Source organism: Piliocolobus tephrosceles, chromosome 5 (assembly GCF_002776525.5).
Source record: "Piliocolobus tephrosceles isolate RC106 chromosome 5, ASM277652v3, whole genome shotgun sequence".
Classification (NCBI taxonomy): Eukaryota; Metazoa; Chordata; class Mammalia; order Primates; family Cercopithecidae; genus Piliocolobus; species Piliocolobus tephrosceles.
Genome location: NC_045438.1, coordinates 28360018 through 28374923, shown reverse-complemented (window position 1 = coordinate 28374923; position 14906 = coordinate 28360018). Strand labels below are relative to the sequence as shown.

Genomic DNA, 14906 nt, shown 5'->3' with positions numbered 1-14906 from the left:
GATCCATGTTAATATAATTCTTGACATTTATCTTTCTTGTAGTTTTAAGAAGCTCATTATATACATTGTCTCAATCCTTCCAGGCTGAGAGATAAGTATTCCCATTTTACAAATAAGAAAGCTTTAAAGAGCAGAGGTATATAAAGATTTAACATCATACCCAGCTAATAAGTAAATGTGCTGGGACTCAAACCTGGCTTTTCCCCTGGGGGATTGATACCCCCAGGGTGGTGATAAAGTAAATACTTTTGGAAACAGGAGAAGTTCTCATGAGTGTATAAAGAAAATGTGGCCGGGCGCGGTGGCTCAAGCCTGTAATCCCAGCACTTTGGGAGGCTGAGACGGGCAGATCACGAGGTCAGGAGATCGAGACCATCCTGGCTAACACGGTGAAACCCCTCCTCTACTAAAAAATACAAAAAACTAGCCGGGCGAGGTGGTGGGCGCCTGTAGTCCCAGCTACTCGGGAGACTGAGGCAGGAGAATGGCTTAAACCCGGGAGGCGGAGCTTGCAGTGAGCTGAGATCCGGCCACTGCACTCCAGCCCAGGCAACAGAGCAAGACTCTGTCTCAGAAAAAAAAAAAAAAAAAATGTGATAGATACACACATACACACACACACACGCCATGCAATACTATTCAGCCATAAGACAGAATGAAATAATGGCCTTTGCAACAACTTGGATGGAACCAGAAGCCATTATTCTAAGTGAAGTAACACAGGAATGAGAAACCAAATATTGCGTGTTCTCACTTATAAGTAGGAGCTAAGCTATGAAGATGCAAAGGCATAAGAATGATACACTGGACTTTGGGAACTCGGGGGAAGCATAGGAGAAGGGTGAGAGATAAAAGACTGCATATTGGGTACCTTGTACAGTGCTCAGGTGACAGGCGCACCAAAATCTTAGAAATCACCACAAAAGAACTTACCCATGTAAGCAGAAACCACCTATATCCCAAAAACTATTGAAATAAAAAAAATATTTATAAAAAGGGGAAATTCTTAAGGTTCAGATAGAAAATTCTGCATTCCTTCAGCAAGGGCTGGGCTAACATTTCGTTAACTTTATATCAACTCTCTTATTCTCTAGTATTCTGATAGTAATATTTTGAGTAACGTTATTACATATGCACACCACAATTAAAATGGTTTATTACCTAATCTCTGTAATTTATGCTCATAAAGAAAGAGATACACTGGTCCCTGAACAATTATTCTGGTCTCTGTGGAACAAAATTAAATATTTTTTCTAAACTTCAATTAATCTTTTGTCCTCATTTGAGAACATGTTGTTTTATATAACTTTATGCTTGGATTACGATTTAACTTCCTGAGCACTGTACTGGAAATTAGATACATAAATCTCATTGTTAGATATTAAAGCTCTATCCTTAATTTGTTTCAAATTTTCAAGATCTATATAGCAGCTAAACTTGATTCAAGAACAACCTGTTAGAACTTACAGTAATTGTTTTTCCTGAAATTCTTTGAAAGATAGACACTTTTTTTCCTTTTTCCATTTTAGTATAGTATATTTGGCTTTTTTAGGGTAGGGATTTTAGGCTAACTATGAAAAACTGATTCTTTTAGTAGTTAAGAATTTAGAAACAAAAGCCAGATAGACATGTAATTAAATTCTTTCTCAGGGTTTGCTAGCTGTATGACCACCAGGAAGTTACTTACATTCTCCAAACATTGTTTTCTCATCTGTAAAATGGAGGTAATTACAGCATCTGTCTCCAAGTTAGGATTAAGTAATCTCTGTAATGTGCTTCATAAACTGCCTCATTCATAGAGAACATTGAATACCTGTGCAGTTATTAGTTACTGTTGTTCTAGAACAAATGAAGAAGGCAAAAGAAAAATCTGAAGCCTTAAGCCCTGTTAGAGTAGGGCGACCTCAGCTGCCTTTGTCTTTTGGAGAAGGTAGTTTCAGAGGACAATGAATGTCTGCAATAGGGGTGGATGTACGTGGCATCAAGCTGAGCATAACCTAACCTGTTCTTATGAAAAGTTCCTTTTATTCATTCATTTTAAAAAAAAAAATTCTCAGCTGAGTATGGTGGCTTATGCCTGTAATCCTAGCAGTTTGGGAGGATGAGGTGGAAGTATTTCTTGAACTCAAAAGTTCAAGACCAGCCTGGGCAACATAGCAAGACTTTGCCTCTATGAAAAATAAAAATATTAGCCAGGCATGGTAGCATGCACCTGTGGTCCCAGCTACTCTGGAGACTGAGGCAGGAGGATCACTTGAGCCCAGGAGTTTCAGGCTGTAGTGAGCTATGATCTCTCACAGCCTGGGCAATAGAGCAAGACCTGGTCTCAAAAAAAAAAAAAAAAAAGAAAGAAATTTCTCTTTGGTCTTTCCTCATTTCTCTGCTTTTTCTATCACAATATTCCCTCCCCTCTCTTCTTGTCTTCTCTTGTCTTCTCTTCTCTGCTTCCGAGACAGGTTTTCTCTCTGTTGCCTAGGCTGGACTCGAACTCCTAAGCTCGGATGATCCTCCCACCGATCTGGGACTACAGGTGTGCACCACCATGCCTAGTGCCTGGGAGTACAGGTTTGCACCACCATGCCCAGTGCCTGGGACTACAGGTGTGCACCACCATGCCCAGGGCCTGGGACTACCGGTGTATACCACCATGCCCAGTGCCTGGTTCATTCTTTATAAGTTCCATATCAGCCAGATATTGATTGCCTTAAAGCAAATGAAACTGGAGTCGAATGACCCTTTTTGAGGTAATTTTTAAAAGTCTCTACATAGGAAAGTGCAGCACTTCCTGAAACAGGCAAATGTTTGTATGATGTTTTCAATTACTTTTCAGCTCTCCATGACTCCCATAGGCCAGAGGTCTGACACTTCCCCTCTCCTCTCTCTGCTCCCTAGTTCAGCTATGTGCCATCCCTGCTTCATTCTCCAGCACCATGGTCCTTAGTAGAAGCAAATTTCTATCTCAGGGAGCATCAACCAAATGGAGAAGTTTTGGTAACAGGGCCTGTTGGATGTGATTAGTTGACTGTGCTTATACACAACTTGTTTTTTTTAATGAAATAAAAATTGCATATGCGACAGTGCTTTAATCTTTTATCTTCATATATGACACCAATCTCAAAAGAGTCATTTCTGTTTCAGGCCCTTCTTGAATTTCTCCAAAGAGTAATAGATAATAAAGAAAAAAATAAAATGACAGTCATGAATGTAGCAATGGTCATGGCCCCAAATCTCTTTATGTGTCATGCGTTGGGATTGAAGTCCAGTGAACAGCGAGAATTTGTAATGGCAGCTGGGACAGCAAATACCATGCACTTATTGATTAAGTATCAAAAACTTCTGTGGACTGTAAGTATATATCATATGCTTTGTTCTTAGTAGTTTAAAAACATATTACATGTTTGTTATTAGCTGTATTAAATTAAATTTAAAATTTGTGAGTGCAGAAAATATTAAAGACATTTTATTCATATAGGTAAGGAGGGCTGTGTGAATTTCTGTTTTAAAATTATGTCAAAACATGCCTCGTAAGAAGTACTTTTTATTTACTTCTGCTTATTTTCCCATTTCTCAGTGTTTTAAAGTCCTGCTCTGTTTTTAAAAGCCCATGCTATCTTCGTTTCAGATTATTCAGTTCTTATTCATAGACCCTTTATTGAAAGGGGTGCATGCATTTTGTACCCTTATTGCTGAGAACATCTTTTAAAATGGTTTCCTCTGTTTTACGCTTATTTTGAGCTTGTTTTGACAGCTTATCAGTGGATGGTAGTGGCTGAGAGCCTTCGTTGATTAGGTGCTCATTTTCCAATGAAATTTATAATTTTTCAGTGAGGCATCTTATAAGCATGTAGAAAAAAATGACCTAAAGGAATTCCAAGCAAAATTATAATATTGAATATTTCAATCTCTTATTTGAGGAACTTCCAAACATTAATTTGTTAAAAAGAGTGATGATATTTAGATCCTGAAGTCTTTATAATCTATAAAAAGACAACTGATGTAGATGATTTCAAATGTGTTTTTTAATAAAAAATCAATATCCATTTATTAAATCTCAATGTTTGTCAACATTATTTCATGGTTACATTTTGATACCTTAAAATATTTTGGTTTTGCTAATGTGATTTCTTAGGATAAATTTGTCCTGGATTTTTGCCAGCTACCTGTCAGCTCTTGTTTCTTGGGGAGTTGTTCTTTCTCTCATGACAGCAGAGGCTAGCTGGTTATTAGAAGGGGACTTCAGGTTAGCTAGCAGGGCTGTAGGTAGGAGGCTGCAAAAGGAAAGACCTATGGAGGTGGTGGCTTCTACTGCTCGTCACCTCAGGGGGTCTCCAGTGTGGCATGGAAGAAGGCCACTGTGTCCTTGAACTTCACAAAGCCTCTTTTGGAACCTTCCACAGTGGGTGGTGAATTACACCACGTGGATGCCCTGCACACCTGGTAAGTGAATAATATGAAGCACTTTCTTTTCACAGATTTAATGAATAGTGCATGGAGAATGGCAATCTTACCAAAAGAGAAGAAACTCTTTACTCCTTTTGAAATTTAAAAAATATAGTTTTTTTCTGTAGTTTAAAATGCTGGCATTTCTTTTTCCTCTCTAAGATTAATTCCTTTTCTCTGTAGATTCCCAAGTTTATTGTAAACCAAGTGAGGAAGCAAAACACGGAAAATCATAAAAAGGATAAAAGAGCCATGAAGAAACTGCTGAAGAAAATGGCTTATGACCGAGAAAAATATGAAAAGCAAGATAAGAGTACAAATGATGTAAGGAAATAGTGGAGATGTGTATCTATTCAGATTTTAAGTTATTTTTTAATACCAAAAATTTGTATTTAATGTCATTGTAGTATGACTTTCTACCACTTACTAGGCTTTGGTACTACTTGTAAGTGAAAGACATCAGTAACTATCTTCCTACTACTGCTGCTAATGATCAGGATTGATAGTTGGTCAGGTGTTGGTGACTCAGCATGTGAGCTGTTAATGGGGAACAAAGGAGGATATCAAGACAAGACTGAACACACACACACACACACACACACACCCCTACACCTACCCCTACCCCTACCTCTCCTGTAGAGACTCTAGTCGCCTACTGAATATATAGAGTGAGTAAGTAACCCCATGTGAACCACTGACATTTTTTTCTAAATTTCTCTCATCTGTAGAATGGGGGAAAATAGCTAATCCAGAGAGACAAATAGGTTAATGTTTGTGTTGTGCCGAGGATTATTCCTAGACCTTAATAAGTATTTGGAGGTTCTTAATTTGATCACAAGAATTTTGAGAGCTAAATTGGAAAGAAAAAAACTAAGGTGTTTCAAAAAAGAAATATCTAAATAGCTGTATTTATAAAGTACTGTAAGGATATATTAAGAACTGGGTTTACAATAATGAAATATACATGGATATGCGTTTATGAAGTGAGTTACCAAAGCTGTAGCGTAAGATCATGAAATGAACGGGTTTCTATTGTTCTATTTAAGTGAATCCACCTCCTCCCTCTACCACCACCATTGAAGTTGTTTAGTTACATGCTGACATCTTGTGGAATAATGTGAAAATGCAGTTATCAGCCTTTGTCTGAATTTTTGGTTTTGACCTGCTTATGGATCCAGTAACCATAAAAACAAAGTTTTTCTCTTAGATTTATTTGTATCTCTCACTCTTAAAAAATAATACTTTCTTGGCATTGTAAAACATTTTAAATCAAGTTTTAAATATCTTTAAAAACACAAAGAGAAGTTGTAAATAATGCTTATTTTTTTTTTAGAAAGGCCTTGATATTATCCTAAAGGCTTTTAGAAAGCATTTTTGTTTGGCTTTTGGTTAAATTTAGAATGTTCTGTTACCTCTAAGACCATTGTAAATATGTGAATAAAATCTGTTTTGCAGCCCTTCTCATTCATATTAAGTGACTTTATAGCCTTGTCTTTTTATAGGGCATTTAGCCGTGATACTCTGAAGCTCAGGATCTACTTAAGGAAACATTTGGGGTGTACCTTTTTAATAATATTTAGAAAAAATGAAATGTTTACTTTTTGGAGATGGAATATTTCAGTAATTTTGTCATTTATTGGAAAAAAAGCATTTGAGTTTTGTTTTGTTTTTCCCTTATGTGAAATTCAGTTACTCATCTAACAAAATGCTGCTGCCACCTTGGTGCTAGCCCCCCACTTTATGTTAGGTGTTCCCAGGGAGTCGGGGATCTGGGTGCTCACCCTCGAGGAGCCAGGAGAAGGGATATAGAAGGGATGTAGCTCAGAGGTATGTGATTGAAGCCTGACCAGGGTACCATCATCTACAAAACAGGAAGTACGCATGAGAGAGACTTCACTGGGGAGTAAAGCTGAGATGTGATAAATAAATCAGTGTTGTTCAGGTGTCACTAGAGAGGAGCCATCTAACCTGCAGAGGAAGCCTTCTGACATCACAGCCCATGGTGGAGGTCCATTTGGCCTGTCATTTTGGTAGAAAAATTCTAATCTCCAGCCTGGCCAAGACAGTGGAACCTCGTCTCTGCTAAAAATATAAAAATTAGCTGGACGTGGTGGCACACACCTGTAGTTCATCTACTCGGGATGCCAAGGCAGGAGAATCGCTTGATCCCAGGGGGCAGTGAGCCGAGACTGTGCCACTGCACTCCAGTTTGAGTGACAGAGTAAGACTTCATCTCAAAAAAAAAAAAAAAAAAAATTCTAATCAATATCCAAAGGTTTTTTTAAAAAAAATTATGTCATTTTATTAGGGAGAGTAAATAGACACAGAAAGCAATTACAGAACAAGTAGAGGTGCAAGCTAAGTTCAAATACTGTGGATATGTGGTAAGTCACTAAGTAACAAGAGTTTTTTGCATGTTGCTTCCAACTGGCAACTGCCAGAATTCTAAAACTAAAAGATTTAATGTGAAAGTTTGAACCACCATCCGAATAACAAATGGATGTTGGGACATCCCTCATCTTCTGGCGGTAAGGGGCCTGCTTTCGAGCAGGGTAGCAATTGCCTGGAATTGAGTAGAAGCTGTTCCCTTTGGATGGAACATAGACCATCTACTTTGCTGTAAGCCACGCCCCCTCCTTCATTCTGTCTGGTTGCTGTACTTTCTTGACTCTCCTCCAAATCATTCAAATATGTAATATGAAACTATAGGGCATGAAATTGCCTGGGGGTAATTTTTTTCATTTGTTAAACAGTTACTTGATATGTGCCTACTGTGTGCCAGGAATTATTGGGTACTTGAAATATAAATTATTGGACGAAACATATAAAGATCACTGCTCTTCTACAGCTTAAATTCTAAAAATAAAAGTAAATCTAGGAAGTAATTCATATGATGTGTTAGTATGTGGTTTATCCTCCAAAAGTAATAAAAACAACAGAACAAGGGGAATTGGGAAGGAGAGCCCCTGGCACTATTAAGTTGAGATAGTCTGGATATTATTCATTTAAGCAAAGACAAGAAGAAGGGCAGGGAGTTGACCTGTGTGTCTATCTCAGGAAACTCAGTCCAGGCAGAAAGAATAGTCTGTGCAAAATCCTTAAGGCAGGAACTTACCTTAAGGAGGGAGTGTAGCTGGAGTGAAGCCAGCAGAGGGAACAGTAGTGTGAAATGAGGTCAGGGGGCAAGGGGACAAGATTGCATAGGGCCTTGTAGACAGATCATCTTTAGAAATTTGGATTTACTCTGAGTGAAATGGGAGTTTGAAACAAAGGCTTGAAAATCTATACGATGTTTTAAAATGATTCCTTAGGCTGTTGTGTTGAGAATAGACTATAAGGGGGCAAAGAGAAGCAGGGAGATCATTTGAGAGTTTCTTGTAATCCAGGTGAGAGATAATGGTGGTTCAGACCAGGGTATCAGCATTGGAAAGTGGAGAAATGGTTGGATTCTGGGTTTTGTTTTGAAGTTAGAGCCATTGAGATTTCCTGATGGAAATCATGTAGGAGAACAAAAGAGGTCAAAAATGACTGATTTTTGGCCTGAGAAATTGGAAAGATGGTATTGCTTTCAATTTCATGATTTCAATTTAGGACCTGTTGAGTATGATGTCATTAGACATATAAGTGGGGATATTTGAAATGTTTGGAGAGAAAATCAGGTCATACTAACTGGCCACTTAGGTGCGTAGAGAGACGGGGCAGAGGGGGGAAGCAGGAGTGAGCCTCAAGAGAGATAGAGAGCAAAGTTTCTACTCTGTGCATGACAGGGAACTGCTGAAAGGCAAAGGAAAGATTGAGGGAGTGTAAGACTGGAGGGTGGGTGGGAGATGGTAGGTAATTTCCTTGTTGATGGGAGTATATAAATTGGTAGAGTCCTTCCAGAGAACAGTGGCATGTGGCAAAGTCTTGAAAACCGTGCACTTCACTGGACTCAGAAATTCCTCCAAAGAAAGTAATAGCATGAGCAAGCAAATATTTGTGGTTAAGTTCATTGTCATTTTCTTACACTGACCAAAATTAGAGATAATCCAAAAGAATAGAGGTGGCTAGTTAAATATGTTATGGCATATCTATACAGCGAAATACCATGAAAATGTACAAATGTGTATCTTGACATTGAAGAGATTCGTAATCTGTTACTATGTGAAAAAAGAAGTTAGGAATCAGTGAGTGGTGTAGTGCTGTATTTTTAGGGGGTAATAACTATGATTTTAATGTTTTGCATAGGTCAGGCATGATGCTAAACATTCTATAAACATTGTCTCATGTAATATTTTTGGTAGTCTAACTGGAGTGTATTATTGTCTAATTTTTTTCAGATGAGGACAATGAGAATTACCGATCTTAAAGTTACTAAGGTTATCTAGATAGGAATTGGTGGAGCTGGAATTTGAAACCATATCTATATGACTTTAAATCCATGGAGTCTTCACCATTATCCTTTGTTTCGCCATAGATCACAGAAGGACTCTAAGAAGGATATATACCAAAACTCTGGGTTTATGGGTGGTAATACAATGAACATGGATCACTGCTGTTATAAAATATGTTTCATATGTAGTTCTTAAAATGGTCCTGGGCTAGAGCCAAGGCCCTGTTGACAATGGAAAAAACTTTAGAATGTGAGCCAATAGGAACCCTGCAAGATGTGGATACTGATTGGATGTGAAGGGTGTGGAAGAAGAAGGGAATCTAGAATGACTTGCCAAATTTTGCCTTGGGTGACTTTAGCATCAAGCAAAAGGGAAACAGACGTAAAAGAAAGTTTTTGACACTTTGGGTTAACGTGCCTGTGTGAGAGTTGGCTACAGGGGCCTGAATTTCAAGGAGCGTCCAGCATTGGAGGCACACCTTTGGGATGAGCCTAGAAATTGTTGTTGAAGCCATAGAGTGATTCATATTATACAAGGTGGATATATGGAGTAAGAAAATAAAGAGGCAAAGAGAGATCTCTAGGGATTCCAATATTGAAGTATGGGCCATTCAAGAAGAGCTGGTAAAGGATGCTAGGAAATAATAGGAAGTAAGAGAAAGTTGAAGGATGTACAGTTTATCTGAAGCCCAGGCAGAAAGAGTAGACTAAGTAAAAAGAGCTTGGTTAGTAATGCCAAATGCTGCGGAGAGGCTGAGTAAGGTTAACATTGGACAAAGGTTTTTGAATTTGAAGGTTAATTATTACTTTCCCCAAAACATTGTCAATAATAATTTATGGAAGAAGCTAGATTGCCAGGGATTGGAGAGTGAAAGAGATTATAGATCATAAACATTCTTCAAGGTAATATTTTTAAGAGGCTTTGGCTCGATGCAGTGGCATGCACCTGTAGTCCCAGCTACTTGGGAGGCTGAACAGGAGGATCACTTGAGCCCAGAGTTAGATGTCAGCCTGGGTAGCACAGTGAAACCCCTCTTAAAAAATAATAATTTTGTATGCTATTAAAGCTAACTGTTTAAAATCGAGCCTTCGTATTATTAAGACATGCTAGACTAGGTAATTAATAATTTGAGCCAGCTTGTAAGATGTACTCAATTTACCTCATAAGGCAAGTGTTTTTAGTGATTACCTCATACTAAGTGTCTGGTTCAAATGTAGATGTTCTTAAATACTAATATGTCTTATCCATTAATTATACTAGGAAGAAACAGTTGGAGGAACAATAAGAAAATTGTAGACCATTAATAATAATCATTTTCTGATAGCCTTTAACTTGTTGGGGTTGATAACACACACACCTGCACCCACACATACACCTCAGAAGTCACCTGGCTTGAGGATGTAGCCCCAGCTCTGCCATGAGTGAGTGTGACAAGTCATTTTAACTTTGTGGGCTTCAGTTTCTTTTATAAAATGATAGCCTAGGAGCAGGTTAATGGTGTTTAACCAGAAATTCACAATAGAGGCATCTGTAATATTTAATTTTTTAAAGGTTTGTTTAATTTTGGAGATAAGATCTTGCTTTGTCACTCAGGCTGAAGTGCAATGGTGCAATCATGGCTCATTGTAACCTCAAAGTTGCAGGCTCAAGGGATCCTCCCACCTCAGCCTCATAGTCAGTGGGACTACAGGCATGCACCACCATGCCTGGTTAATTTTTAAAGTTTTTTGTAGAGACAGGGTCTTGCTATGTTGCACAGGCTGATCTCGAGCTCCTGGCCTCAAGCAATCCTCCTTCCTCAGCCTCTCACACCTGGAATCACAGGTGTGAGCCACTGCACCTGGCCTACCAATATTATTTTAGAACAAAACAAAAAGGAAACTATGATTGGGTGACTCACTACACCCACTGAGTCAGACTCTCCCAGGGCAGGACTTGGGCGTGTGTATTGTCTAAAAACTGGAAGGGTAATTACCTCTTCCTATTGGTGTGTTTGTATGTGTGTATGCACATATATATTTAATTTTATCATAAAACTTTTTTTTTTGTTTTGTTTTTTTTTTTTGAGACGGAGTCTTGCTCTGTCGCCTGGGCTGGAGTGCAGTGGCGGGATCTCAGCTCACTGCAAGCTCCGCCTCCCGGGTTTACGCCATTCTCCTGCCTCAGCCTCTGGAGTAGCTGGGACTACAGGCGCCCGCCACCTCGCCCGGCTAGTTTTTTGTATTTTTAGTAGAGACGGGGTTTCACCGTGTTAGCTAGGATGGTCTTGATCTCCTGACCTCGTGATCCGCCCGTCTCGGCCTCCCAAACTGCCGGGATTACAGGCTTGAGCCACCGTGCCCGGCCTATGAAACTTTTTTTTTTAACACACATATGAGTAGAAAGAATAGTACCTGAGTCCCCCAAAACCTTTATCATCAACAATTGAACACATTTTTCTGATCTTGTTGCATCCTGTCTCCCACATGTTTCTTTCTTTTAGAATTTTAAAGGAAATGCCAGATATCTTATAATTACCTCAGATTGCATCTCTGCCTACTAAGAATGTGGGGGCAGCTTTCATGAACAATTGGTTATGATTTGTTGACTCATCCAGGCCTCAGGGTTATTGTGACTTAGGTTTGTATGGTGTTTCTTCTGCCATTCAAGCTCGCCTCTCAAAGGGAGGCTGTTCGTTTATGAGAATGAGGGTACAGAGTGGCTCTGTGAGATTCTGTCAAAGATGCCATATGCTGCTCACCACATCTGACCTCATAGGTCAAGGAAACAAAAGGCTTTCTCTCCTAGGGTTAATGTTAGTGCTAACTTGGGACATGCTAGTATCACACCCTTAATTTACCAGGGAGGAACTCAAGCTTTAGAGAGCTTACGTGACTTGCTGAAAGTTCCAGAATAATCTTGTCACACTTTAGAGCGTAGGGCTATGGCTGTGAAAAAGAAATCTGTTGCTACCACTGGAAGAATCCTGGCATTGGCAGCAGTGCGGTGTAGATGCTGAGTTGTTTGTGGCCAGGGTTGTGTGCCTTTATGCACAACTCTGTTTAGAATTGCAACTCTGATTTCATTTAATGGTTCTCGCTGCAAAGCGTTGTGGCAGGTATTGTTTCGAGCATCTGCTTTAGGTCTGGAAACAGTGTCTGGATTTACTTGGGGACCCAAGTGGAAAATCAAATTACAATATCAAGCACAAAATCTTATTTCTTTTTATGACATTCCCTGATTTTTTAATAGTGCATAAAAATACCACATTAAAAGAAAAAATACTAGAACTTATGTCATTGGAAATTGAATGCTTATTAACTCTGGAAGTTATTTTAAGCCTTTCTCTTTAAAATCCTCTGAATCTGTGAGTTGGATAAAAGTTTAAGGCATTTGGATAACAAAGATCCAATTATAATTAGCACATAGTTCAAGATACTAGAGAATTCCTTTTATATCACCACTTCCCAGTATTGTCAGTTCAGACTAGGGTGATGAATATACCATTTTAGTTTAAGATACCTTGCTAAAATGTCCCTGTTTAATTTTCTAAAATATGTGTTATATCTGGCCTTCTTTTTGAAAAAGCTGTATTTCCAATTTGCCCTTTTGAAGATAAAAAGGGTTTTCCGTAGCATAAAAAATGTCAGCTTTACATTTAAATTAGCTTTTAATGGAAAAGAAAAAGACCTCTTCTACAGGTCTGACATTAAATTTCTAATCTCTAGAGTGCAAAAATATGAGCAATGCAGTATTTTTATATACCTTATGAAAAAATACTAAAATTGTGATTTAATCAGATAATAATAAAATCAAGTTTAGAAATATAAACTTTATTTCAATATGTAAAACATGTGAAGACAATATGAGGTCATTTTCTCTATTATTGTAACCTTGCATGCATAAGAAATTAACGCTCTTGAAGTTGTAAAATCCTTTGTGACTTTTCTTTGATGGTGTGTTAGTCAAATACTTCCCTTCTCCAGTCCTGCTGTATCTCCCATAACTGCAGTTCGCAAGCACACTCCTCCCCTATCTCAATGGGGAAAAAAAATGCAGGGGACAGAGTCACAACTTTAGATTAAAACATGTGAAATAGAAAGGTCGTAAAGATCATACTGTGTACAGATTCAGTTATGATTATGGCTCAAGTTAAGAACAGACTGTTTGGCTTAACGATCAGGCATGTTATGTCTTTTCAAAGCTTGGCAGCTCAATGTAATTAGTATACTAATAGCTTCAGTATTCGATACAGCATGATTCTAGTACTTAATAGTGGTTGTCATACACCATTTAAATGATGGCTTTGGCATAATCTATTGTTTGTCATCTTCATAAATATCATTTGGCCTTCCTTCTCAAGATATCCAGCAAAAAACTTCCCAGAAACAAGTTTAACTCTTTAACTTTACCATTATATATACTGGTTAAACTCATTTCTTCTTCAGAGATAAAGAGCATTGTAGATCCATATTGAGTCAAACTCGATCTCTGTATCATTGTAAGAATTTGGATGGGATGAATCACTGCAGAAATAAACAAGCTGAGAAATGTTCATATCCCATAGACACACAAACCACACACGCACACGCTCTCCCTGCTATAGAATACAGGTTCTCTAGTGGTCAGGGAATGTCAGCCTAGGAAGGTTTAATGAAAACCATGTACTATTGTTAGTTTAATGAAATGCTTTCCAAGGATATTGATATTCAAGCTGTTTGAAATAAGTCAAAAAGATTACAGTTTGTAGCTTGGGAAGGTTTCTTGCTGAGCTCAAAGGTGACTTAACCTCATCCCCTGCTCATTGAGGGAAAGGGATGTGGGAAATGTTTTATTTCATAGCCAGAAGGAATCTGTAGGAGAGTACTCATGCTGCTTCCCATCTTGGCAAAAACCAGCCTGTGGATTTTATGTCAATTATATGTCAATTACCTAACATTACACATAAACGTGAAAACTCTCAATTACCCCCAGAAGCTAGTACCTTGGGACTCTTTATTAAAACTCTTAACTATCAGAAAGATCCTAGATTCCTGGGTCAGATGTGGTGCTTTCTGTGCAAGTCCTTATACCACCCTGAACTCAACCCCTCATTTCATAAGGAAGCATGGTCGTACTCCCCAAAGCTATGATACCTGAGCTCATTTAGAAATCATGGGCTTATGGTCATATTATTAGAGGCCTTCTTCGTGTGATGGTCAATATTGAGTGTCAACTTGATTGGACTGAAGGATGCAAAGTGTTGTTCCTGGGTGTATCTGTGAGGGTGTTGCCAAAGGAGATTAACATTTAGGTTGGTGGACTGGAGAGGCAGACCCACCCTCAATGTGGGTGGGCACCATCTAATCAGCTGCCACCATGGCTAGAATAAAAATAGGCAGAAGAAAGTGGAAGGAACAGACTTGCTGAGTCCTCTGGCTTTCATCTTTCTCCTGGCTGGATGCTTCCTGCCCTCGAACGCTGGACTCTTAAGTTCTTCAAGGTTTGGACTGTTGGACTTACACCAGTGGTTTGCCAGGGGCTGTCTGGCCTTCAGCCACAGACTGAAGGCTGTACTGTCCGCTTCCCCACTTTTGAGGTTTTGGGACTTGGACTGGCTTCCTTGCTCCTCATCTTGCAGATGAGCTATTGTGGGACTTCACCATGTGATCATGTGAGTCAGTACTCCTTAATAAACTCCCCTTTATGTATACATCTATGCTATGAATTCTGTCCCTTTAGAGAACCATGACTAATACAGATATTGGTACCGATAGAGTGGGGTGCTGCTGTAAAGATACCTGAAAATGTGGAAGTGACTTTGAAACTGGGTAACAGGCAGAGGTTGGAACCGTTTGGAGGGCTCAGAAGAAGATAACAAAATATGAAAGAATTTGGAACTTTCTAGAGACTTGGAGGGCTCAGAAGACAGGAAGATGTGGGAAAGTTTGGTACTTCTAGAGATGCGTTGAATGGCTTTGACCAAAATGCTGATAGTGTTATGGACAAAGAAGTCCATGCTGAGGTGGTCACAGATGGAGATGAGGAACTTGTTGGCAACTGGAATAAGGGTGATTCTTGCTGTGCTGTAGCAAAGAAACTGGTAGCAATTTGACTCTGCCCTAGAGGTCTGTG

At 38.9% G+C, this 14906-nt stretch overlaps 1 protein-coding gene across 3 annotated transcripts in view; it reads left to right on the top strand.

Moving 5' to 3' along the window:
* Positions 1 to 14906, top strand: part of ARHGAP18 (Rho GTPase activating protein 18) — a 194535-nt gene that overhangs the window by 165983 nt on the left and 13646 nt on the right. For all 3 annotated transcript variants that reach the window (XM_023230605.2, XM_023230606.3, XM_023230604.3), the window contains exons 11-12: positions 3139 to 3345; positions 4624 to 4764. In XM_023230605.2, coding sequence (XP_023086373.2) covers positions 3139 to 3345; positions 4624 to 4764 — 348 coding nt within the window. The remainder of the gene's footprint in view (positions 1 to 3138; positions 3346 to 4623; positions 4765 to 14906) is intronic.